Below are 27,088 nucleotides of genomic sequence, written 5' to 3' on the forward strand. Positions count from 1 at the left end.
AGGACAGTGACCCAAGAAGGGACAAGTGACTTCTGGCATTTGGGATCAGGGAAGGGGCCAAGTGTTTTGGCTTTCCAGCCATGTACAAAGCAAAAACACCCATGTTTTAAAAAATATATTTATTTTTCATTAGTAAAAGGAAGTTCAGTACTGATAGGAAGATGCAAAATTGTCCTTTCGTGCATTTGTGGAGCTTTAACTTAGTGACTGTGATTTCCCCCTCACAGAGCTGAGTCTCTAGATGACAAGGCTGACTCTAAGAACTCAGCCTTCCTGTTGGATTTTCCCATCAAGGAACAAGTGGAATGTTCGAAGTATTTCTTACAATTCTAAAACCAAAGCTCAGCATCAATGACCTGGCTGTTAGAAAACTATTACTTGGAACTGCCTTATTTTCATCATCCTGAAGTAAGATTTCTTAATAACCTTACCGGAGATAAACAAGATGGCATGCAAGCAAATTTGGCTTTAAAATTTTAATGAAGAAATTTACTGTTTTTAAATGCAGACTGCAGAACAGTTATAGAAGTTTTTTGTTTTCCAAAATGAATCAGGTCCGAAAATATCTGAATATTTAACTCATAAATATCATGAGTTACCTAAGCTATAATCTATGGCTTATTAAACTACTGCAGACTGAAAACTGAGAACAGAATGTTTTTATAAAATACCCACTCAGGAAATGAGGACACAGTGGCATTCAGTGAAAGGTGAGGCTCTTCAAAGTCCAATCTGCGATGAATGGAAAGCTCAACGTGATCATCAGAACAACCTTTGAGCTCCTTAACTGATCACAATTATGTCACCATGAGGACATTCCTTACCCTTGCAGGATGAAATCAAATTCTGTTTCCTGAAGAAATCCCTTGGATTTTTATTTTAGGACTCCATCAACACAGAGAATGAACACCTGAATGAAAACTGGAAAATGTGGCCGTCATGCCATTTATCATGACATGTCCTCTTTAGGAAAATAAACAGATATTTAGCATCATCCAGACAATTGACCATTTTTCCTCTGGATATTTGCTATTAAGGGAATGGAGTCGGTCTTGAAAATTGTATGTGTAATGGTTCTACCAAACAACTTAAAAACAAAGCACAGCAACCACTCTGGTAACATGACATTGGAACCTATAGATTTGGGGGGGGGGGGGAAATGTCCCCGGTGCCTAAAAGACACCATCAAACTCTATTTCTAGAGAGTTCACAGATGTTAGACTATTAATACATTCTTTTATATAACTATGTAGAATATAATACTATTACATAGGTTTCAATTAAAAAATGACTCTTCCCTCTCTGTTCTATATCATGATAAGAGGTGTTACTTAGAATTACCAACTGGCCCATAACAAGTTACCAGAGGGGGCCCTAAAAAATTCTAGCAGACACCACATTGTCTCTTGTTTACTAATCAGTTAATAGTGCGCTGAAATTGGGGGTTTCCTAGGGATGGATCAGTTACCATTTTCTTACCACAGTTCCTTGGAATAAAGTAATAAAGATGCCAACTGGTGGGGGACAAGTCTGCAACCTCGGCAGCATTATTGAGATTTTGTATTCCCCCAAAAGAAGTGTCCAACCAACAATACACCTTTCCAGGGAAACAACTCTGAGAACAGAATCAATTCCCAGAGTCTCATCAGCATCGTTTTAGGTTTGATACTGTAATAGGAGGAACAAAACCCAGCCACTCCAAACTGGTTTTGGGTAACAGCTCCCAGAAGCGGCATGGAGCATTTACTACACTTAGAAAGGTTTAATGGTGGAGTCACAATTACATCAGCGTGCTCAGTTCCTGCCTCTCAGCAAACAGGTCTTGACATTACTTGAGAAGATACGCTTAGATTCGGGGCTACCACAAGCTCAGCTTGGAATGAAAATTCCAAACTCTGCCACTAGCCAGGTGAAGGAGTATGGTGACAAACAGGCCTTTTCATGTGCATTCCTCAAAATGTTAAGAAAGTGAGAACACTGCAGATTTCTTTTTGAAAACAGTTACCTAAAATCAATTACAGTAAAATATGAAAAATGAACATAATTTACAAGAATATAGATCTTCCTCGACTTACGATGGGGTCTCATCCTAAGTTGAAAATGCATCAGGTGAAAAACACACCTCACCTAGCGGCCACCACAGCTCAGCCCGGCCCACCTTCAACGTGCTCAGAGCACCGACGTGAGCCTCCCGCTGGACAAAATCACCTGACTAGGCACTGACGGTGACAGACAATGCACGTGGCGTCTGTGACCCTCGTGATCGCGTGGCTGACGGGGAGCGGCGGCCGCTGCCCAGGATCACAGACGGAACAGGATGGGACCGCGGATCTTAAGCCCGCGACAAGGTCTAGATTCAAAATTCCAAGTACGGTTTCTACTGAATGTGTTAATCGCTTTGATGCCATCATTAATTCAAAATTCATTAAATCAAATGACTGTTAAGTCAGGGGCTGTCTGCACCGATTAAAATGTTCAGTAGGACTGACCCAAATTCATTCAAAACTAAATGTCAAGTGAATAGATTAATTTAAACTAAAGATTACAAGAATTAATTTTCAATTGATCCGAATAGTGTTTGAAAGTTTAACTCTTAATACCTTTATCAGACCTTTATTTAGAATTAGTCTGAAAGTAAAAAATTATAATTATCTATTCTCAAGGACAGGTGCAATCTCTTCATGGTAAAATATCTTAATTTATATTTTGTTATAAAAATATACAAAACACTACTTTTTCTCTTCCCTTCACTCAGTATAAACCCCTTTTGGTTCAGTAACATCAGTAACATCAGCCAAGCTGGTCTCGAAGTTCAAATCACATCCATATTGTATCTTCTACAGTCACACTGGGTTTTAAGGCTCAGTATACAGTTTATCTTTCAAACACTACAATTATCATAATCGGTTTTATATAAGGATAACAGGGTAAGAATATTTTTAAAAATATACAAGTGCGATAACCATCTGTTGTACGTTATTTTATCCCATTTTCCCCAATTATTAAAACAAGGCAAAATTGTAGAAACAATCCCCTACTTGCAGTTCTAGATAGCATACAATAAAAAAATGTTTACATACTTTTAATCAAGCAGAATGTGAATCTTTTGATTATCCGTCATTAAATTTTTTAAAAAACTAAACTTCAGCTGTTGGAAAATATTATCTGACAATGTCAAGCGACAGAATAACTTTTTTTTTCTAATAAGGTGAAAAGGAATTGAGTATCTAAGACCATTTTCACTTAGCCATTCAAAACCGCTTCTCTCCTCCAAGCCTGTATTTTTAAAAATAACTTTAACATAACTTTTGGCCTTAACTTATATTTACTCATCGTAAAAACTGAAAGAAATTTATCTATCTGAAATTGATAAACTTTACAAAATATTTAACATGAGGAAGAGGTATATCTTACAGAATGATTTGGCTATATCATAAGGCAATCAACGAAGACGGAATTTTTCCTATCGTAACTCTGACGTAAGTGAAATTCTGTAACATGATAATTCTCCATAAATTTGACAGCTTGTTAGATACGGCAACTCGATCATGCCATGTCGTCACTGAATTTCGACGAAAGTAGTCTGAATGAGAAAGGAACAAATTTGGTGCCTGCACCAACGTAGAACTTGTTCTGAAATTCTACCCTAAAAAAAAAAAAATTTTCAGTTTATTAATGAAAGATTGTAACATTTCCTACATTTCTTAAAACAACATGTATAAGTTAAAAAACAAAAAAACAGGGGCGCCTGGGTGGCTCAGTCATTGGGCATCTGCCTTCGGCTCAGGTCACGATCCCAGGGTCCTGGGATCGAGCCCCGCATCAGGCTCCCTCCTCCTCAGGAAGCCTGCTTCTCCCTCTCCCACTCCCCCTGCTTATGTTCCCTCTCTCGCCGTGTCTCTGTCAAATAAATCTCTAAAAAAAATAAAAATAAAAAACAAAAAAATTAAAAAGTTCCTGTGCTGAAGTTGCTTCCATTCCGTACATCTTTTTTTTTTTTTAGATTTTTATTTATGTATTTGAGAGAGAGAGCATGACAGAGAATGAGAGGGGGGAGGGTCAGAGGGAGAAGCAGACTCCCCGCCGAGCAGGGAGCCCGATGCGGGACTCGATCCGGGGACTCCAGGATCATGACCTGAGCCGAAGGCAGTCGCTTAACCAACTGAGCCACCCAGGCGCCCCATTCCGTACATCTTGCACAAATGTTTTTACTTAAATAACACACACACACACGCACACACACCCTGCCCCATGTGGCCTTTCTTGGTGTATGATGGAAACACAAACCCATCACACCACCTCCCGCACTCCACGCAGACACGCCCCTCTCCCCAGCCTGGCACCTTCACACACAGACAACTGATCTGACGCATACTAGAAACCATTAAGAAATATGTAAGAATTTTACTTTACAGCAAGATAAAGTAACCTTTCAGACCCCAAATGAATTGAAAGTATTATATATACAAAGGTATTCAGCAAGCATAAACTTTTACTGGCCAGTGATAATACTTCAGAAACAAAATACAATTTTCACTCGGGGGATCTGAGTCTAGATCCCAGGGTTGGGAAGGCAAGAACCAGCCCAAATTAAGTGGCCATATTTGTGTGGGGTTCAATATCTACATGTGGGGAAGGGGTTCTTTTTTCAAATAACAGCTTCAAAGCTAAATTTCGCGCTCACCAGTGGAGGCGTATGGCGTGAAGAAATGCAGAAAGGCCTTCCATGATCAAAAGGACGAAAACCGTCAGGACCGCAAAGAGAGCGACCACCGGCAGCAGCAGCAAGACTCCGTAGGTGGTGTCCACTCGGAGGCCCACGCGCACCAGCAGGGTCCACAGGACGTCGGATAACTCTGCGGGGAGGCGGTTAGCAGAGCTCACTTCCGTTTACACACGCGGGGTCGCTGCAATGAGCTCGTGGGACCAGGTTTCCTTCTGACAATTCCGAATCATTATCCACGAACTAATATACATACTTACATAATCTAGATGTAATCTGCTGCTCGTGTAAAAGCTAACCAGCCCCTGATCATCTCACACCCTGAGGAAGATGGGGCATGCCAGAGAAATCTGAGGCCTGCCTGCCAATGAGAGAGCTTAAGCCAAACCAGGGTCGGGTCGGCTCTGTCCCCACACGATACTAGTTCGCACAGCATCTGAAAGATGGGACTGGGCTTCCCTCAGAAACGTGAAATTTCCCACAGTGCCTCCCGAGGGGCTCACTGTGGCACTGTGGGGTGTCTCAGCATAGAGTTGGGGAACTGCAGGTCTAAGCGAAAACTTACGTGCGTGAGCCAAACTGAGAGCCCAGAGCCTCAGGTATGAAGCGGTGTTGGAGATGCATCCCAGACAGTACTCGATGGAATGAATCACTTGGGTCATTAATATTTCTCCAAAATTAAACTGGGAGAGATCACACAACAGGTGTTAGATCCGGTATATTGCCCGTGTGCTCCCACAAGTTACCCGTGGGTCCACTCTCACTCCCACGCTCTCGGTGAGAGAAGTGGCCTCTGGGATGGTGGGGAGAACACGCCGGAGCATGAGGAACAGTGAATCAAAGATCTGAGCTCTACTCACAGCTCTACCACAGACCGACAGAGTGGCTACCCCGGCCTCAGTTTCCCACAGGGCACTGGACTGGAACTGTCCTCACAGCCCAATGTGACTCAGGAGCTAGACTCTGACTGACTGTGCATGTCTGAGAGACACATGCAAGCCCAACAAGGAGAAACTGTGAAGAGGAGACCCTGACGGCAAAAAAGGCTATATGACCCCGTGAAGGAGGCCTCCAACACTCTTTCCAGCTCTGCTTCTTGGTCTTTTTTATGATCCTATGAATCATTAGTCGTCCCAAATTAAAACACTAAATTACATCATAATTACAAAATGTTGATTCTAAGAAATTTTGTTTAGTCTTTATCAGATGGCCAAATGAAGTTTCCAAGAACACGAAGCAAACCAGAGTAGCAGAAATGGCTCAGTTGTATCTGCCCAGGACTGTGCCTCCCTTCTCTGTGGGGAACCTGCTTCTTCCACCATTCACCCCATCCCCCAACCACAGCTGTCATGGGCCTGACCTGTGTGTCCCCCTCCAAATTCCTGTGTTGCAGCCCTAACCCCCAGTATGACTGTGTTTGGAGATAGGGCCTTGAAGGGAGTCATTAAGGTGAAGAGAGGTCATAGGGGTGGGTGTCCTTACAAGAACAGACACATGCCCACAGAGGACAAGGCCCTGTGAGGACACACTGAGAAGGCAGCCATCCACAAGCCAAGGAAGGAGGCCTCGGGAGAAACCGGCCCTGCCAACATCTCGAACCTGGACTTCTGGCAGTCGATTTCTGCGGTTATGGCGGCCCATGCAGACTACTAGAGCTGCTGTTATATGGGGAGGGCAAGTGACCCCCGCCAGGCAGTCACAGTACTTCCTTGGGATTCTTCCTAATATAACAATCAGCCCAGAGTGCTTTTCTCTCTGACCGAAAGACTGAAGAAAATAAGCTCTGGGCTAGCTGTGGCCAAGGTTCCAAAATCGTGGGGCCAACTGGCTTCAGAATGTAAAACAAACTTTCAAAGAAAAACCAACCCAGAATTCTTGGAACTGAAGACCCGGAAACCAATCGTCCTGGAGCTAGCATGGCTCCTGTCCTGACGTGAGCCAGTCAGCAGACTCGCCCTGAAGCCAGTGTCAGGCAGGCCTCCTCCTTACATCTACGAAAAAGTTCTGAGACAAGATTCTTCTGAAAGCAATGCTCATGGCACCTTAAGTCACTTTGCAGGACAGCGTGTAATGTTAACACTATAAATCCCACTGTACGGTTGAAAAAACAAAATGAGAACCTTCCTGACAAACAGATGACCAAAGCAGCATCTGGGAAACTTTGTGTCACAGGTGTTTGGGGCTTGTTTTTTGTTTTGTTTTTTTTTTAAGATGATTATTATCGTTGTTCTAATGGTAATTATCTCTATGAAAGCTTCACTTTTTTTTTTTTTTTAAGTAAACTCTACGCCAATGTGGGGCTCGAATTCACCACCCCGAGATCTACCGACTGAGCCAGCCAGGCACCCAAGAGCTTGGCTTCTAATCTAATGTTACTGATAGTAACAGAGAAGATTACCTCTTCACACGTCATTTCTCTACATCCATCTTCCATTTGGTTATTTCCTTCTATGTCTTGGCTTCCCAGCAGAGAAACTTCTTCCTCGCTATCCTTCCTGATAAGTGTGTAACCACTCTAACAACAACCAAAAGAATGCAGAGTCATTGCCTTTAAAATCATAAGGATGTGACAAATCCAAAGCCAGAGCCCCTTCATTTCTCTTAATGATTCAGCTCTTTGAGAATAAAAAAGTTGTTCAGAGACTCTTAATGACAGAGAACAAACGGAGGGTTGGTGGAGGGAGGTGGGTGGGGCATCAGCTAGATGAGGGATGGGCATTAAGGAGGGCACATATTATGATGAGCACTGGGTATTGTATGTAAGTGATGAATCACTGAATTCTATTCCTGAAACCAATTTTACCATATGTGTTAATTAACTAGAATTTAAATAAAAACCTGAAATAAAAAAAATAACATTAAAAAGTTGTTTACAAGAACATGAGCATACCACACCTATTAAGATGGCCATTATTAAAAAAATAATAAGTATCATTTAGGGTGTGGAGGAACTGGCCCTCTGTGCACTGCTGGTAGGAATGTAAAATGGTGCAGCCACTGTGGAGAACAGCATGGTGGGGCCTCGAAAAATTAAACACAGACCGACTATGTGATCGAACAACTCCATTTCCGGGTACGTATCCAACAGAATTGACAGCAAGGACTTGGACAGATTTCCAAACACCTGTGTTCACAGTAGCATTACTCACAATTGCTAAAAGGCAGAAACAACACAAGCATCCACTGATGGATGAATCAATAAGCAGAATGTGGTCCCGCCATGCAACGGAATATGACTGAGCCTTAGGGAGAGAATTCTGACACCTGCTGTGACATGGATGAAGCTGGAGGCCATGGTGCTCCACGAAACAAGCCAGGCACAAAAGGACAAATCCTGTGTGAGTCTGTGCCCTGGAGGAGCCTGGAGGGGTCGAACTCACAGCAACAGAGGGCAGAGTGATCGGGGAGGAGGATGGGGAGTCAGTGTTTCGCAGGGACAGGGTCTCAGCTGGGGAGGATGACACAGTTCCGGAGATGGGACGGTGATGGCGGCTGCACAGCCCTGTGAATGTGCTTCACACCACCGAACTAGACACTCAAAAATAGTTATAATGGAAGCATTTGTTACGTCTATTTTATCACAGTAGTTTTTAAAGAAATAAAATGAGGAAGCGGACACACAGGAAAAGTCTAGAAAGAAATCTAGCAAAATGGTGATCCTGGCTCTAGCCGAGGGACAGAGGAAGGCTCTGCTTTCTCTACATTCCCTGTTTTCTATAATTTAGTTATATTACTTACATGAAAAAAAACACTTTAAAGAAAAGAAAGTCAAGAATCCAGAATAAGGCACAAAAACGCTTTAACGATGACCACCGTGCCGAAGGACTGCGCTCCAAGCCGCAGCGGACCCGCTGCTCGGGGGGCGGCTCCACTCGTCCGCACACAGCAGGCTCGCCGCAGAAGCTCCTGCAGCGCAGGGAGCACCTCGGAAAGGTGTCTTCTGGACTCACCTCTGTGTAACGAAAACCGGACTCCGCTCGCCACCTGCAAACACACACCCGGACTCGCGCTTACCCTGCTCACTCCGAAGCAACTGCGCCCATTGTGCAGCCACAACAAGAAGAGTGGTTTTCCCAGGAAGAGAACAGGGACGGACAGCGCCGTGACGGCCAGCAGCAGTCTCTGGACGTGCTCCTGTGGGCGCAGAAGCGGGGCAAGTCAATTAGGATGCAAAGACGTGCGAACAGGGTCACTGGTGCACTCAGTGAGTGAAGACCACGGACAGTGTCTCCTTCTTCACAGTAACAAGGAACAGAAGGTAAACACAAGCCAAATTCTATCTGCCAGTGGATCTTTTCCTAAACTCCTAGCTGAATTCTAGAACCGATGAGTAACACTACTGACAGAGTGGGGAAGTATCATTCAGTTCAGATCCATAAGGAATGAATAAGAAAATTCTAAACAGAGTCAAACTCCAGCTAATAATTTTCTGAAAATACCATTAAGAGGATGAATACAAACACAAGCTCTTCATTTTTTTTTTATATTCTTGTTCTGTTTTTTTTTTTTTATTATCATTTTAAAGATTACTTGAGGAATGTGAGGACACAGTTAAGCGGATTCACTTTTACATGAGAAGAATACTAAAAGAGGATTCAGAACAAAACTAAAAAATTTTCTTTAAAAAGTAGGGATATTTACAGTTACCTAAAAATAAATCGAGAGCAAAGCATATTCACACTTATACAGCCACTGCAGTTTGCATGATTTTAAGGGATCTGTAAGTGGCTATGAAAACAAATGACCAGGCATCACACTGTCCCCGGCTTCTCCCTCGTCTGTGGCCGTCCTCACGTTCGTTACACAGATTCCCAGAGCCGTATGCGCTACGTGGGTACACGTTAGGAGGAGGTAGCAGACTGGGTTAACGTCTGGGCCCCACTGGCCGCTGAGTGACCAGGTCTGCCCTGAGCCACCGGGACGGCAGCACCCACCCCGAGGGCTGCTGTGAGGTAAGGAGGAAGAGTCACAGGAAGCACGCTTTCGGGCGTCCAGGACATGTATAAAGTAGTTCCCTTCGCTGACCTTTCTGACCACAGCACCTGTGTCCCACTCACCTCCCTGCTGGCCGTTCATCTCATCTACGTCGTTCTATAAAGGCTCAATAAAATAACAACGAAATACAATTTAAAAACCACAGACAGGAGAAACATAAATAAGTAAGAGTTGAAACTCAAATAATTCAGAAAGGACGTACGCACGCAGCTCACAATGGAGCCCACGGTGCAGCAAGCTGAACCTCAAATCCGACTTAAAACGTAGCTGTCCGTGGAACGTGGAAAACAAAACCAAACGCTCCGTTTGCAGGGTCACCAAGGTTTTTAAAGAACAAAAGCAAAACCTACAGCTCGAGAGGACAGAGGCTGCGACAGTGCTGATGGGGAGCATCTGTCCACGCCGGCAGCAGCATCCTCCGGGAGGGGCGCCGCGGCCCGCCGCACGCACGAGACCGTCCGCCCCGAGCGAGCACGGCACGGGCCAGGCACCTTCCCAGGGACTGGATCGTATTAACTCTCGGCTACTAATGCGGTCCTGTTTTCACTCCCATCTTTACGGACAAGGGAACTGAGGCACGGAGGAGTCAGATTATGTGTTCACAGTTCCATTTCGAGGAAGTGACAGAACAGGGCTTGCAAGCAGGGTCGTCACCCGAGCCCACGTTCCGCCACCATGCCACAGTGCGGGTGCACGATTCCAGAAAAGCCAGTTTGGGAGAGGGCCCACGTGCTGTGGTCCAGACGCCAGTTCCGTGATGCCCAGGCTTAGTCAGAGACTGATTTTAAAGCAACTAGAAAAACAGGGGGATTCGCCAGCCCTCAGAAATCCTCTAGAAATACACTTTCTTCCCAGCAGTTCTGACGGCTACTGAGCGGCAGCGAGTTCTGATTATATTGCCCAACCAGAGGCCCCAGCACAGCTTTCAGAGCCAAGTGGTAGCTCTTGTGATCACATCCAGAGAAACGGAAAGCACCTACATGCCCGAGAGGCCTGCAGAAAGCCCCTTCAGTCATCCACTGATCAACACAAAGAGTCTCTCGGGAGAACTTCCTTTAAGTTCCTAAGAGTGGAAAAGAACATTACCTACCTGCCCTGAGTAAAGACCGTTTGTTCCACTAGCTGGGAATAAAAACATGTTGATAAATTCAATCAGAATGCTGGGAGCAACTCTGGAGGTTTCTGCTGAATAAACCAGCCACTTATAGATGATCATAAATATGAGGTATCCAAAGATGCACAGCATGAAGAGAAGTTCTGGGACGGAAACCAAATAAATATTGAACTTCTTCCGGAAATGCCTAGAAAAAAAAGGAATCGATCAAACCCCAAGCCAGTTTGGAGAGTAAATTACTCTTCAATTCTTTGTGACAAGGCCTATCTCAGCAGAACATCCTTCGTCTTCTGATAACTCATACAGGATTCAGATACATCCATGAAGAAAACAGATGTGAGCACAGTGAAAATGCTGGTGTTTCACCATCAGGTCCAGTTAGAGGAAGAAAATATAACCTCTTCCTCTTCACACACTAGCTCTAGTAAACAAAGAGTTTTCTAATTTATAAAATGAAAAAAAGAGTATAGCAAAAATTAGTTCCGGAAATAAACTGAATGTATATGTTGCATGCCTCCCTCCCTTGAATGTCAAACTCCATGGGGGCAAAACCTAATCTCTGTCTTCAGCACCACTCGATTCCCGGAGCCTAGACCAGTGCCCAGCAGTACTATACACTCAATAAAAATAAGTATCTGCTAAATAAATGAATCACTGCAACAGTCAAAAACCTGTATCATCACCACAGAATCAAACAAACAACACACCACCACACCAGCTGCTTCTAAGACCCATACAGTCTACCCTCAAGAAGCAAAGTTTAAGAAATACCAAGCTTAGCTTATAAATACTGCTTAAAAAAAAAAAAAAAAAGAATCTGTACTTACAAGTGGTTAAATATTCCCAGAATGACTCCAAAAGTCATGTGAATAATTCCTAAAATCACAGACATTTTCATTTTGAAAGAGTTTAGAAAAGTGAGACGATTTGTGGCCAAGTTCCAAATCTGAAGACAGAACAAAACAAGACAAGACATCTTTAACTTCCTTCAACTGCTTGAGGACACAGAGGGGACACTGAACAAATTTCCTACCTTAAATCAACGGCAGCTGTAGATTTAAAAAGAAAGCAACATTGCGACTTTCTTCTTGGAGCCTCTGACCTGAGAACCACTGATTTTCTTAAACCAGGGCCACAGACGGTTACAAACAATTCTATCTTTAACATAAAGTTCAAAGGATGCCAAATGAAACAGTGCTGTGCTTAAGGATCCGAGCCTCTGAGGCAATACTAAAAGGAAGCCCAAGAGAAAGAGTAACACAGAGTCCGGGGGGTGGGCAGTGCCCTTTGGGGACAGCTGGTGCCAGGGGGACACGTTCCAGGTCCCGGGGTCTCTTACTGGGCAGGGGCCGTACAAGTATGCATGTTGTAACTTCACATGCATGTTTTATACCTTCTGTGTATGTGCATTTTATAATAAAGTTTAACAGAAAGGAAGGAAGGGAGGAAGGGGAAGAGAGAGGGGAGAGAATGAGGGAGAGAGAGGGCGAGCCAGAGGAGGAGGGAGAGAGGAAGGAAGGAAGCAGAAGGGCACGAGCAGCCAAACCGCGCTGATGATAAGGCCCAGGGGCACTGGGTGAACTCCCCGTGGCTCCCTGCCCCAGCCCCTCCAGGGCCCGCTGGGACGGCTTCTTCACTCTCTGAAAAAATAATTCTAAAAGTCCCTCACTCGGGGGATTGGGAAAAGGGAAACAGGACCTCTTAGGACAGAAAGACTCCTTCTTTTTAAGTGGAAATAAGATTTTAGAAAGGACTTTCGGCTGCCTTCAGCTTGACAGTGTGGCGCCATGGAAGAGCCAGCTGACGGAGGTCACTGCGGGATGGAGGGCGGGATGGAGGGCAGGAGAGGGCAGGAGAGCAGGAAAACCAGCAACAGCGCCACCCGGCAACACGACATGGAAGTCTCTCTCCGACGACTAAGCTAAACACAACTGGGTACAGAACGATCTTTTAGGCAAAGAAAGGGGGAGAGAAAGAAGATGTATTTGCATGATCATAAAGAAACCTGGAGGAGATACAACCCCCGCAGTTCCCAGGTTGGAGCCAGGGGTACTGAGGGGATAAGGACAGGGCAGAGGAGACCTTTCAGAAGAGCTGGACCTTGTACATACACAAAGTACACACTTTGGGTCTATTTTTGAACCATATGAGCATAATGCTGATTTTAAAGTTAAACTAAGGCAAAAAGAAGCAGTGCCATGCCCCAGTCTCCTCCTCCCCCTCACTTGAACTTTCTTCCTCGGGGCCTTTATTCAGAAATGTTTCTTTCCTTCAAGCAAGGCCACACATTATTAGGAATTTGGCTGCAAAATGCCGTACCTTAAGAGAATTGTTATAAAAGTCTTTTCACGCTTCCAATTACATGAAGATGGAAGGCAACAACGTTGAATTATACAATTTATGTGTAGAGGCAAGAATGAACACACGATTCACAATTAAGAAGGCACTAGCTTGCAGAGCTCGGATGAAGGCATGCTGGACCTCTGTCATTCCGTTTTTTTCATTCCTGTACACAATTAGAGCACATGCCCCCGGACCAATTTTGAGCTGGCCTCTAAGCTCCCCTTTCTAGGGTGAGATTCCTCCAGAAGATGGCCGACAGTCCAGGGAAACAGTGCCCCAGCCTGGAGGAGGCCTGGTGAGGGCCTGGTGGGAGGAGGGCCTGGTGGGAGCCTGATGAAGGCCTGGCGGGGGGAGTGGAGGGGTTGGCTCACTGAGCGCTGTAGGGTCTGGGGTGGGGGTTGGTGGTGGGCAGCAGTCCTGGCCCCCTGCAGCTGCGTCTTCCTTTCCCTACTCCCAATACTTCCCATTTCAAACTACCTCCATAAGCACCCTGATAACTCTGAGCTCCCTTTCAAGCTCTAAAACTCCATACTCTTTCTTTCTAGATCAAAGGGTAAAAAAAATAATAATAATAATCCGCACACACAAAGAAGAAATGTAGGAAGCAGCCTGCACTTAATGGCTCCTGAAGGGTTGGCTCTCCCTAGAGTAAAACAGGTCAGGAACCATGACAGAGTGCGGCTCCCCCTCTCCCCACAGACTCCTCCCGTCTGGACACTGACCCTGGCTTCCCAAATGGAGAGCTCAGCTTCATCTCCAAGCCAACTTCACTCGGGATGCACACGGGCCACAGCCGCGAGGCAGAAACCCCCAGGGCACCTTCCCCATCGTGTGCAACCGTGTGAGCCGTGCCCGAGAGTCTGAGGAAGCACTGTGACAATTAAAACCAGGTGGCACCACAGAGGAAGCCGCGATCATGGCGAGGAAAAAGCGCACTCACGGGATCTATGCCAAGAGGATAAGGGCCTTGGAACACTCCAGGAACGCTTGGGTCCAACTGCAAAACCCTGCTGTGCCTGACGATGGTGTCACTGTAACAGAGAGCGGAGTGAGCAGGCTTACGGACAGGAGGACAGAGGAGCCTCGCAGAAACGCTCTTCCCACCGAAAGCTCCTCTTCCCTCCGAAAGCTAAGCCCACGCTTACTTCCAAAGCACCATTTTCCCGCGCTCCGCCGGGCCGTGACCGGAGCTGTACATGGCGGACACGTTCCACCCGGAGCCGAACAGGTTGACCGACTTCGAAAAGCAGTCATTGTAGATGAGGCCCGTGTACACGGAGAACAGTCCCATCAGCAAGAGGATGTATCGGCCATTGAAAAACATGCGCATGATCTGTGAAAAGCAGAGCACAGTGAGCAGAGGAGGACCGCCGCGAAAATGCAGGAAGCGGCCCCGGCTCTGTCCACGCCCGCTCTGAACCACTCCGAGGGCCGACGTGACACAAAGGCCACAGGCCCACACCTCTTACAGCTCAGTCAGGGACGCTGACTGCCAAAACCCAATATTTAAGAAACGTTCTTGTTTAGTCAAAAAGAAGAAAACGACTACTAATCACCCAACCAGGTGTAACAGGCTGGAGTATCTATGCTCTTACCTCTTGTGACTGATTTAGTCTGGGATGGTTTTCATTTAACACCAGCAAGAGGGCAAATAAGAACATCACAAAGCCATGTCCGAAGTCTCCAAACATCACGGCGAACAAAAAGGGGAAAGTGATGATGGTGAAGAGAGCTGCAGGGAGAGCAAAAGAGACTTGATTCCCCAGAGGCAGAAAATTCCAGTTAATCCAAACACTCAACCTTCTCCAGACTCCCGAAAGAGAACGGACAGGTTAAAATGAGCGCTTTACACTAAGCAAGATGACACAAAAGAGCCGTGAGCCTACTTTCCCAAATGTCTACTACATCCTTGCAGGGAGAAGCAGCTGCAATCAGACAAAACAGGAGGATTTACAAACTCAGACTTCCGACCTGGGTTCACTTCTCTGTAGCTCCCAACTCCGTAGGCGTCCACAATGTTCTGAAACCCCTCGGTGAACTTGTTGGTGCGGATTAGAGTTGGGGGTGTTTCTTTTGTTGGGATTGTGTTCATAAATGAGGGGATCGTAGCACCGCTCTCTCTCTTTCACATAAAAGAAAGAAAAAAAATTACTATCCAGGAGTTCATTCAACCAACACTGGCTCCCTGCTATGGCGAGGCTCTGCATGGCCCGTGGGGACGTGCGAACCACCACCCGGGGGTTCGAGGGCAACCGGAGTGGCCGCAGGAGTCAGGGAAGTCTTGGAGGGCAGCACTCGGGGGTGCGGTCTTGCAGAAGGAAGTGGTAGCCTGGCTGTGAGGGCAGGAAAGTGGACAGCAAGGCTGGGAATGACAGGGATATGTATATAAGGCAGTCTCAGAATCCTAACATAAAACTGAAATTTAACCTTTTATCTGGTAAAAATGTTCAAGCGCAATCTGGAGACAACTACAACATTAGCTAATAAAACCAAAAAATAGACGAGAATAAATCAAAATGTCAGCATTAGTACAACAAAGTTGTATATATAGCTTTTTCCTGTGTTTACAAATCTTCAGAAATGTATTTATTTATAATGGGAGGGAAAACTTTTTTAAATAAAGTAAAACAGGTAATTACCAAAAATTCGATTTTCCAGTCAAATTCTATTTCTTAGGATACTGCAGGTAAGGGGATTCTGGGAAAATCCCAAATGGAGGTGTAGTTTTGAACCTCCCCAAATCCCCTCAAGAGCAGACAGGGCAACCGGAGAGCAAAACCAAAATCCCACAGACAACATTTCTCTCAAATCCACGTCCGCACAAGCCACAAAATGCAAATGGGTGGGGACAAACTGCTGAACACAACAACACCTGCACGGTAAGAGCCTCTTGACCAGAGGAGGCAAGGGAAGCAATGTGGTTTGAGAGACCTGAGGAAGAAACATCCCAAAAGAGTCAAAAGCATTCCCTGGAAAGCACAGCAGGCCAATTCAAGAAAAGCAGCTGGAACTGGGAAGGGTTCTGTCCAGTCCCAGAGTGGGTGAGTGAAGGGGCCCACGGGAAGTGAGGTCTGCGGGGTAACAGCAGTCCAGCCCCCCCGAACTTGTGGAACAGACCGGCCAGGGTGCCCTCCCGCCACGGGGGCCCTCCACTGATGAGAGACCCGGGAACGAAACAGAAACTGAGCAGGGCAGGAACAAAAGAGATAAGGAAAGAGAAGGTCCAGGTAAAAGAGGAAGAGAGGAAGCCTTAGGTCCAGGAGCTAACACATTTTTGATCCCTGATCAAAAGTATTAAAGAAAAAAATTCTGTGAAGTTAGGAAAGTGATCCTGAATCTGCCCCCTTTTAAAAGTCCCTTGAGTATCTTAAACATGTTCTGTAAAACTAAGATATAAATAGATGATGTACTTACATTATATGTAATGTATGGTTACTTTTAGTATCTTAAAAATACGTTCATACATATGAATATATATTATGTCTAATACAGAATTTCCTTGAGTATTTAAACATGTTTTCAGAAAACTAATTACATTTTAAAGTGATCAAAAGAAGGATGGAGGTCAAAACTTATATAAAATTATAGTAAAAAAGAAGACTGAGCAGAACAACATCCTTGTGGACAATGAAAGCATGCCAGAAGGACATGTCCACAAAACAGACAAAAATTTAACTTACTTATTTCAAAATGAGCAAAAAAAATTAGGAAAATAATACATAATATGAAAAAGCACCAGAAAGCAGAATTAGAAAGAGTCAGAAATGAGGTAGTAGAACTCAGAAAGGAATTAGAAATAAACGAAAAAATATTCTGCAACATGATAAAACTAGAAGGAACTCCCAAGGTGAACAACTTTCCTAGTAATAAAAGCCATAAGAGAAATAGGCGAAAGAATGGAAATTTTTAAAAAATCAAAAAGAAGAAAAAAGGACTCAAGAAAAAGTGACAAACACTGAAGAAAAGCAAAGAAGGTTCAACTGAAACATAACAGCAGGTCCTGAAGGAGGAAACCAGGGCAAGAGAACAGAACAAATACTAAAAAGCATAATTCAGAAGAACTCTTCTGAAACTTTTTTTAAAACTATATATTAAAAGAATCACTGAGGGGCGCCTGGGTGGCTCAGTCGTTAAGTGTCTGCCTTTGGCTCGGGTCATGATCCCAGGGTCCTGGGACCGAGCCCCACATCGGGCTCCCTGCTCGGCAGGAAGCCTGCTTCTCCTTCTCCCACTCCCCCTGCTTGTGTTCCCTCTCTCACTGTGTCTCTCTCTGTCAAATAAATAAATAAAATCTTAAAAAAAAAAAAAAGAATCACTGATCTCTACCTCTGAAACTAATAATACATTATATTTTAACTAATTGAACTTAAAAATTTTTTTAATTAAAAATAAAACTACAGGGGCACCTGGGTGGCTCAGATGGTTGAATATCTGCCTTCGGCTCAGGTCATGATCCCAGGGTCCCGGGATTGAGCCCCACATTGGGCTCCTGACTCAGCGGGGAGCCTGCTTCTCCCTCTCCTTTTGCCTCTCCCCCTGCTCATGCTTGCTCTCTCTCTCTCTCTCTCTCTGTATCTCAGATGAATAAATCAAATCTTTAAAAAATAAATAAATAAATAAAACTACATATTAAAAGAACACACTGTATATCTGAGACTCCCAACCCAGAATGGCCATATCAAGACATATTCTAATAAAATTATTGGCCTCTAAAGGAAAAAAAAACTCTTAAGCACATAGGCAAAGAAAAAAAAAAGTACAAGGCTTATAAGGAAAATTCAATTATCAGCCTTGTTGTTAGCAACACCGTGCCAGAACAAGATGGACTCACATGTTAAGACACCCACAGAAAACAAAAACAAAAATTTCAAAAACACGAGCCAAGGATTTTATTTCCAAAAAGCAAACTTCCAGTAATAAAGGCTGGAGACATACACTTGAGAACTCAGGGAGTGCTGTTCCCGGGGGCCCCGCGGAGGACTCTTGGAGAACACGCTTCCAACAGCCAGAACAACAGGAGTTGCCAGCATTAATCTGGCAGTCTGCAGGCCAGAAGCTCCAAGTGCCCCACCTGAAGCAGGGTGCTACAGGCCAGGAGCTCTGCACCCCAGCACTGCTGTGTGTCCCCATCAAACGCCATCTCATTGGCAGCTAAAAAGTATCTAGACATCAGCCAACCCACAGGTCCTCGTGACGCAGGGCACTTAGCTGGTTTTCAGCAACACTAGGAAATGTTGTAATTGGCTGGTTATGCCTACGAAAGCCAGCCCTCTTCCAAGAAAACTAAAAGTCTATTTATGCCATCAAAGAATTACGTAAGGAAACAAGGTGACTTATAACAACAAAAAGAAAACCCATATGAAAACTTGTTTCCTGGGGCGCCTGGCTGGCTCAGTCAGCAGAGCAGGCGACTCTCGATCCCAGAGTCGTGAATTCAAGTCCCATACTGGGTATGGAGATTACTTTAAAAAATTAATTTAATTAAAAAAAAGAAAATTTGTTTCTTTAACTGTCACTTGAAATATGTAAACCTGTTATTTCCATTGAAGAATTGAGTTTTGATGTAGAAAAAAGCCCTCATGGGGACGTGGGAGACTGACCCCAAAGCCTTGGAGCAGGAAAAAGCACATTCTTCAAAGTTACAGCAAAGTTCAATTTGCTGTAAGAGCAAATTGATAAGTTCAACTATATTTCACAAAAAACTTCCGCATGAACAAAACAAGCCAACAGAAACATCAAAAGATGAGTGACAAATTGGGGAAAATATTTTTGTTCATATCATAGACAAAGAGCCAACAGAAACTAGTAAAAGACTAATAACTCAGCAGAAAATGGGCAAAGCATAGGAACACAGAGCTCACAAAAAAAGGAAAATTCAAATGGCTCCTAAACAGAAAAGATTTTCAACCTCTCTCAAAATAAGAGAAGTGCAGGGGCGCCTGGGTGGCTCAGTCGTTAAGCGTCTGCCTTCGGCTCAGGTCGTGGTCCCAGGGTCCTGGGATCGAGCCCCACATCGGGCTCCCTGCTCAGCGGGAAGCCTGCTTCCCCTCTCCCTCTCCCCCTGCTTGTGTTCCCTCTCTCGCTGGGTCTCTCTCTGTCAAATAAATAAATAAAATCTTTTAAAAACAGAGAGATGTGCAGCAGCTGGCAATATCTATCAAACTGATCCGGCAACTCCATATCTGGGACTCTCTCCTGCATACGGATCAGGTGGCAGTCACTGCGGTGGTCGCATCACCACAGACCACCTAAACAAGCAGGGAACCGGTGTGACAAGCCATGGTACATCCACACAGTGGAACATTAAATAGTTATAAAAAGTAGGGAAGTTTTATTAGGCGAAAAGAACAGTATGAATGAATAGCATGTAACCCTTCGTGAAGAGAAATATCCATTCATACGTGCTTATCTATGATTAAGAAACTCAAAGACCTAACAGGAAGCAACGGTTATCTTTGAGGCAACAGGGTAGGAGGAAGCCACTCCGCCACTGTGTCTTTTACTTTACATATATAAAGTTTTACTTTTAACCACGAGACTCTATTCCCTACTCAAAGAACACATGCAAGATGCTCGCGCCTGCGCACAGCTCGGATGGCTGACTCTCCAGAACTCTGGTTCAAGAGAACAGTCAGCTCAGCGCCTCTCACCGCTCGAGGGCATTCCCACTTTCTTCCTCCGGCTTCCCTAGAGCAGCCCAGTCCTTCCCTCTGGTCCCGACCGGGCCACGGCCGCCTTACCGACCCCTCCTGGAGCGCCCGGCGCAGGTCGTGCAGGTCGGCCTCGGGACACCAGACTTCAGCGATGAGGCACTTGTTGGTCACGTCGAAGCTGCACATGTTCAGCATGTGGTAAATGGCTTTCATCTTCTTCACCTGGATGACGTGGCTGTAGACGGATTCGGCGGCTTTACACAGCACTTGCCTTAAGTAATCCTCGGTTTTGTGAAGCACCTGGGTGGGAACAAACTCAGGCTGCCAACACTGCGGGCACTTCTCAGTATCTGTCCGTCCGCACCTGGCCCTCCGGGGGGCAGACACGAGAACGGTCTGTTCCTTCTCTTCCTGACCCCCAGTACCACCGGGAAGCGGGCGGAAGCCCAAGCCCCGCCGATCTGAGGCTCCCTCTGGGGAGCTGCCCCTCCAGGACACCACCCCAAGGGGACAGGAACTGGTTAGATGGCACCATCGGGGTGGCAGCACAGTGACCTGGCTGGGCCCACGGAGCTCCCCTCTCTTGCCATTCCCAGCCTCAGCCCAGCTCCCTGTCAACCCTGAGAGCCACCAACTCCACCCCATCACACATGGCCTGAAACCCCTTTTGCTTAAGTGGGTCGGAGTCCACTTCTTGCCACCAAGAGCTCTCACTGATAGAAGCAGAAACATTAATTAAAGTAGTGAAAGCAAAATAGCCAGCACTTTAAACAGACTGCTTGTCTCCTGTGATGACCAGAGAATCTTCTCTAAAGTCCCATCAATAGCACCTAGATTTCTAACAGCCTGCTAAAATAAAACTTGCATGAAGAGGAGCAAGGTAAATGACACGCCTAAAACATCTTGATTTGTCCCCAACCAAAATTTTCCACATTAAAAAATTAGAAAGTAAATGGATTTGTAAAATGTTTTACACACCTCAGATAAGGAGGCAACCGTTGCCCGTTTACTCACAGTGTAAAGATCTTGAATCCGGGTATTTAGTCCCTCCTGAATCTCCTTCCGCTCCTCAGCAGTGTTTGGGTAGGGGTAAACATGGCAGTGGTAACTAGAAGACAGAATTCAACAGTCGCATGTCCAGTGGGACCAGAAGAGGCTATACCAAACACCAGAACTAAATTCAGTGTACCAGGTGGGCACATCTCCCTCCAAAATGGAATAAAAGCAGCCCTCTGGGAGAAAAAGGTGCAGACACGCACGGGCCCACAGTGAGGCCTCGCACAGAGACACTCAACAAATTCTGTCTACAGGATTCAACAAATTTAGCAAACTCTCTTGGTTCCATGCTCCATTCCTGCCCTCCCATCCCCGGAGCTCGCTTCCAATTCCTACTTTCTGAAATTCACCACCATCCTTGGGCTGGGAATCATTAAACAAGTTTGAAACACAAAAGCAAAGAACACACAACAGTAATTACCTTTAAAAGAAAAAGAAAATGGAAGGAGGAGGGAAAAAAAAAAGCTCCGGTTTCCCAGCAACTGCCTTTGACATGCGGTGCAGTAAACCTCTCCCTCCCCTCCCAGGGCCCATCTCCTGGGGGCTGCACGGCACCCCAACACACCCCAACACACCGGGAGCGGAAGCTGCACCTTTCCTCCTGCAACTCCCATCCCCCTTGACATTTTTATGCCATACTTAACATTTTAAGTTCTGACTATTAAAATTACTCACTCTAGCCTTATCCCAAACAACACTATCTATGAAATCATAGGTTTGTATGCTGGTTATACTTTTCCTACTGTACATTAAAATAAATACATATTTATGAAAATAACAGCAGGTTCATCCACATAATACCTGAAATTGCTGTCCATACCACCAGTGACTGAGAATCAGCCTCTGGGAAACACTTTCCAAAGGAAATACCCGAGCCCCACCCAAGCCCCCACAAGAAACAAGGCCATCTAAAAACAAAGGGCATTCTTTTGACATTTTTGTTTGGCTTCTGCTTATTTTTCCACTGTTGACGAGACTACATCACAGTGAGATTGTCACAGCGACACTCCTCGGCTGCGCTGGTGGCTGCCGGTGGCTGCCGCTTGCTCGGGGGGCTCCTCGTCTGTGTCGCCTCAGGCCTGAAGCCCACTGAGGGAGGGAGCCTGGCCGTGGTGGCTCGCCAAGCTCGCCCAGCACGTGGGTGGAGCCAGACTCTGGGTCCAGGCCCTGAATCCAGGCCACGGTGCACAAAGAAACCTGCCGACTGTTGTTCGGCCAAAGATGAACCAGATGCTCCGTGATGAGAGACGGGCCTCCGTGGAGCTCAGTGCAACACAGAGGCACAAAATATTAAAATTCGATTCCTTCTCCAATTATTCTTAAGCCCTGATTCCCAGGGAGGAAATAAAACCTAAGAATGTTATTAAAAATGGTCTCTACTTCTAAAGTGTCTTAAGTAGAACACTGGCAAGAGAGATGACTAAATGTTTAAAAACATGGTTCTACGGCGAAGACATAAAACCAGACACAGCAATCTTTGCACCCACTGCATTTCCCCTCAAACACAGACGGATATTTAGGGAAAACTAGAGGCCACTGAATATAAGCAAATAGATGAAATGTTTCTTGTTCTTACCAATCACATATCTTCTTTACCTTGTGGCCAATCTGCTCTCCCCAAAAGGATATTAAAAACACATACCATTTTATGACTTCTCCCTAGAAGAATAAATCGGGATCATTGTTACTCATGTGTCCGGAACTCTTGAGAACTCTGGCATCCCAAACTCTGTCACAAGTCAGCCCCTTCACCCCCGCAACAGGTGCAGCCGCCCTCAGGCCCCGCAGACTCCGCAACTGCGCCTAGCCCACCCCGGCCACATGTTCTTCACCCTAACATCAGTCCTGGCAGTGGTGTGGGGTCATTTACAGACACACAGAGCAGCCCAAAGTCTCAGTCCCCGGATGCGCCTATTCCAGCTGAGGTCACACGGGGCGGCTCTCTGCCTTCTGGTTCCACATCATACGGTAAAAAAGGGGCCTTGTCATGGTTTAAACATGTTTTTCACACTTTTGCGCTCTTTGTTGGTGGTTTCACTATCTAAAATGGTCCTCGGGTGTAATGCTGAAGTGCTAGCTAGCTTCCTGGGCCCGAGAAGGCAGTGATGTGCCTTACACAGAAAATACATGTGTCAGATAAGCTTCCTTCAGACGTGAGTCATAGAGCTGTTGGCAGAGTTCCATGTTAATGAATCCATAATACATACTGAATAAGAAACACACATAGAACAAGGTTATTATTGATCGGTGGACAAAAATGTGAGCAGAGGCTCCCAGAAACCTAACCCTGTATTTCCCCTGGTACAGTGGTTCAGTGTCATTAATTCAAGTGTTCATGGAGACCTTACAGAACTACCATAAATACTGAGAAATAATTCTACAAATAAAACTGAGCAGGTTTTTGGCCTATTTGCCAGGCTCTGTTCTAGGTGCTAGGAATACGGAACTGAACAAAAGAGACAAAAATCCCTGACTTGGGAGGGGTGGGGATGTATCCAAGTTGGCAGCAAGAGACGCAAAGAAAACACACGGTCCACCACATGGAGAGAAGTGATAAGTGTTCCAAAGGAAACAGAGCTGGAGGAGGTGAAGGAGGGCAGGGGGCTGGGGGCTGTGATTTTAAATAGGGTGACCAGAGAAGGCCTCCCTGAGAAGGGGACATCGGAGCTTAAAGGGGTGAGGGAGGGGAGGGAGCCGTGTGGCCACCGTGGGAAGGCCTCCCAAGGCACAGAAGAGCTCACGGAGAAGCAGGTTCAGGGAAAGCAAGAAGGTCAGCACGCTGAAGGGGTGTGGACAGGGCAGAGTAGTAACACAGGTCAGACATGCGATGAGGCCACAAGAAGTGACACTATAAGGCTCTGGGCGTTTTGCCAAGTGAGACGGGAAGCCACTGGCGGGTTTTAAGTGGGGAAGTGACATGATCTGACTGAAGTCTTATAGGAATCGTTCTAGATGCTGGGAGGAGAGAACACAATAGGACAGCGGCCGGGGCGGGAACTGAAGACAGAGGCTCCTGCAGAAGGGAGGTACTTGAGGTGTGGATGCTCATGTCCTGGAGCAGGGTAGTGGCAGTGAGGGTGACAAGAGAGACCAGAGTCTCTTCCTATTTAAAAGACATGGCCAATCACCCTGCTACAGGATTAAACATGAGGTCTGAGGAAAAAGAGAAGAGTCAGGAGGACCCCCAAGGTTTGGGCCTTGGAGTCGGAAGGATGGAGCTGCCACTTACCGAGATGGGCAAGCCTGGCAGGGCAGGTTTGGAAGGAAAGACCAAGAGTCCAGCTTTAGGCATCAGGTGCAAATGTCTTCCAGGGATTTTTTTTTTGTTTTTAAGATTTTATTTATTTATTTATTTGACAAAGAGAGCAAGAGAGCACAAGCTGGGGGAACAGTAGGAGGGTGAGGGAGAAGCAGGCTCCCCGCCAAGCAGGGAGCCTGATACGGGGCTCGACCCCAGGACCCTGGGATCATGACCTGAGCCGAAGGCAGACACTTAACCATCTGAGCCACCCAGGCGCCCCATCTTCCAGGGATTTAGAAGAAGACCTGGAGTAGCCAGTTAAATAGAAAAGTCTGTTTTTGTGGGGAGAGATCCAAGCTAGAGATAAACATTTGGGAGGTAGTATCTAAAGCTGTGAAATTATATAGGATCCCTAAGGGCAGAGAGGGGAGAGAAGCAGCCCCAGAACTGAGCCCTGGGCCGCAAAAGATGGGGAATAGGTCAGGGATCCTCAGGGAAGCACAGGCAGGTGGGTCCCCATGCCAAGAAGACAGGATGGTGGGGGGAGGAGGAGATGGCCTATGTGTTTGGGAGATGGGTTATGTTGAATAAATAAGTAAACTAACTGCGCAATTCATGAAACACATTGAGGATAACGGGAGCCAGATTTCTCACTGTCAGAAAAGAAACTACAAACACATGAAAAAGGTTCAGTCTAGAAAGAACCGATCGGAATTTTAAGTTACAGTTTGAGCACGTGGTTTTATAATCGCTAAGCACAGGTAGCCACAGAAGTGGGTACAGCCGCGTGCGCGTGTGCACACACACGCTCCAACCGCTCAGACGGCCCAGGGGCAGTGACACTCCGCGACCTGATGAGCACTCGAGCACCCAGATCTTTGTAAACACCGTCCTCCGCTAAAAGGCACCAGTGGTCCTTGGAGAAATGGCCGCTTCCAGGCTGAGGTAGGGAGAGCCCAGGATGAAGCTGGCGCATCTTCCGGTGCCAGCAAGGAAGGGACTACTCGGTGGACGCTGACAACAGGCCAAAGGACACAGGGACAGGCACGAAGGGATCCTCAGCAGCCAAATCAGGGACAATTTGGGCGTCGAAATAAATAAGGACCGTAACAAATTACAAGTCATTAAATACAATGGAAATCCACAAGTCCACGGAAGCGAGAGGGGGAAGCCCGCCTTCCGAGCAATCACTAGTAAGTATAGAAGGAATGAGGACCACATGGCAACCACGACCGAGGTGATGGATTCAGGAGAGTCATCCATGGACACTAAGCCTGGTGGGCAGGTTGGGGAGGCACGGGACACCAGCACAACTTGGAAATTACTAATCCGTCACAAAGGGCAACATGGTGACATGAAGGTGGAGAAACCCAGCAGACACCAACGTGACAGATGGACATCACGTGTCACCTGGTAGGAGGTGCTGAGGTGGCCAGAGAGACACTTCTAAGGTGTTTCCTGCCAAGAACACATGGCCCAAGTCTGGTCGTGAAGAAACATCAAACTGCCCAGAGGGAGGGGGTCGGCCCACGGGATGGGATGCCTGTTCCCGATGCTACTACAGGCCCAGGGAGGGAGCTGGACTGGGAAGGAAGGAAGAAGAACCTCCGGGAGACGAGAACGGCATGTTTGGATCGGACAAAAGTGTTGCACCTGCGCTGGTTTCTCATGGTTGGGAGGCCCCTTGGTGCTTGTGTAAGAGCGTCCATGCCTGGGGGCACACACTGGAGTAACTCAGGGGTGATGGGGTCACATCTACAGCTTCCTCTCACCAGGCGTGCACAGAGCACAGTGAAAATGGGGACAGACTCACAGAGAGAGCACATGGCTGATGGAGCCAATGTGGGAACGTGGAAACGACTGGGAAATCTGGGTGAAGGGACACAGGTCTCTGTTCTCTTCTGGCAACTTTTCTATAAACTGAAATTCAAAATAAGTTATTGAAGAAACTAAACTGGGGGGAAGAAGAAATGGCATTTACAGCAAACCTGACCTCGAAGATTCCATAACAATTTTATTTTATTTATTCGTTTTTTTAAAGATTTTATTTATTTATTTGGCAGAGAGAGACACAGCGAGAGAGGGAACACAAGCAGGGGGAGTGGGAGAGGGAGAAGCAGGCTTCCCGCCGAGCAGGGAGCCCCATGCGGGGCTTGATGCCAGGACGCCAGGATCATGACCTGAGCCAAAGGCAGACACTTCTCCCAGAAGACTGAGCCATCCAGGCACCCCTCCATAACAATTTTAAAAATAGTACTGGGTCAAGGAACACAAACACCTCAGGCGTAAGATGGAACAGGGACAGCACACAACATAAAATACAAATCATTAAACCAAGTGAGATCGCCTGAGTCTAGCTTCGATACAGAGTGGTCAGCACCTAGAAACGAGACCGACAAGGAGGAAATAGCTAGAAATACGCTCTGGAGGCTGTAATAACGCTAAGGGACCAGATGGTCAAACCCAAAAGGCACTAAACCTGACACAATAAACAAATCCTAGAACCTGAGTACCAGGTGCCAAATCAAGTACCTGTATCTTCTCCAGAACAAGCACTAGAAGAACACATGCTGAAATGTCAACAGTGGCCCTCCCTAAACGGGATCACAGGGGTTGATTTTCTCATTCATGTTTTTGATATTGTTCCCAATTTTCTGCCACAAGCATACATTTCCTTTGTAACTATGGGGAAGCTGTATTTTCAGGATAATACTTCTCTCTAGTCCACTTCTCTGTATTTCTTCACAGACATTCAATGCCCTTTCACATATTTGGTAGGAACTCAGCACAAAAGAGCTTAGAAATATATAGAAGTTTTTCACTTTAGCAAATGCTCTGCATAAGAATGACTGACAGGTTTTCTCAATAAAGAAGAAGCTCAGAGGAACAGGTAAATGCTACCACAGGACGCTTTCTATCTTCAGCTTTATAGACAGCGGTCATAAAGTTCACAGTAAAGGACA

The 27,088-nt window shown here is 46.0% G+C and overlaps 1 protein-coding gene across 2 annotated transcripts in view; it reads right to left on the minus strand.

Moving 5' to 3' along the window:
* Positions 1 to 2,803: 2,803 nt before the first annotated feature.
* ATP6V0A2 (ATPase H+ transporting V0 subunit a2) overlaps positions 2,804 to 27,088 on the minus strand; it is a 37,690-nt gene continuing 13,405 nt past the window's right edge. Inside the window, exons 7-20 of one of the 2 annotated variants that reach the window (XM_035016833.1) lie at positions 22,461 to 22,543; positions 20,843 to 20,936; positions 19,916 to 20,128; positions 15,147 to 15,297; positions 14,771 to 14,907; positions 14,321 to 14,508; positions 14,116 to 14,206; positions 11,660 to 11,778; positions 10,809 to 11,019; positions 8,738 to 8,857; positions 7,122 to 7,238; positions 5,289 to 5,406; positions 4,685 to 4,856; positions 2,804 to 3,646 (exon numbers count right to left, since the gene is read on the minus strand). In XM_035016833.1, coding sequence (XP_034872724.1) covers positions 3,547 to 3,646; positions 4,685 to 4,856; positions 5,289 to 5,406; positions 7,122 to 7,238; positions 8,738 to 8,857; positions 10,809 to 11,019; positions 11,660 to 11,778; positions 14,116 to 14,206; positions 14,321 to 14,508; positions 14,771 to 14,907; positions 15,147 to 15,297; positions 19,916 to 20,128; positions 20,843 to 20,936; positions 22,461 to 22,543 — 1,914 coding nt within the window. In that variant the 3' untranslated portion in view covers positions 2,804 to 3,546. Of the gene's footprint in view, positions 3,647 to 4,684; positions 4,939 to 5,288; positions 5,407 to 7,121; positions 7,239 to 8,737; positions 8,858 to 10,808; positions 11,020 to 11,659; positions 11,779 to 14,115; positions 14,207 to 14,320; positions 14,509 to 14,770; positions 14,908 to 15,146; positions 15,298 to 19,915; positions 20,129 to 20,842; positions 20,937 to 22,460; positions 22,544 to 27,088 lie in introns of those variants that run through there. The other variant, XM_035016834.1, reaches the window with a different exon arrangement.

Source organism: Mirounga leonina, unplaced genomic scaffold (genome assembly GCF_011800145.1).
Source record: "Mirounga leonina isolate KUSES-001 unplaced genomic scaffold, KU_Mleo_1.0 Mir_171, whole genome shotgun sequence".
In the NCBI taxonomy this organism is placed as follows: domain Eukaryota; kingdom Metazoa; phylum Chordata; class Mammalia; order Carnivora; family Phocidae; genus Mirounga; species Mirounga leonina.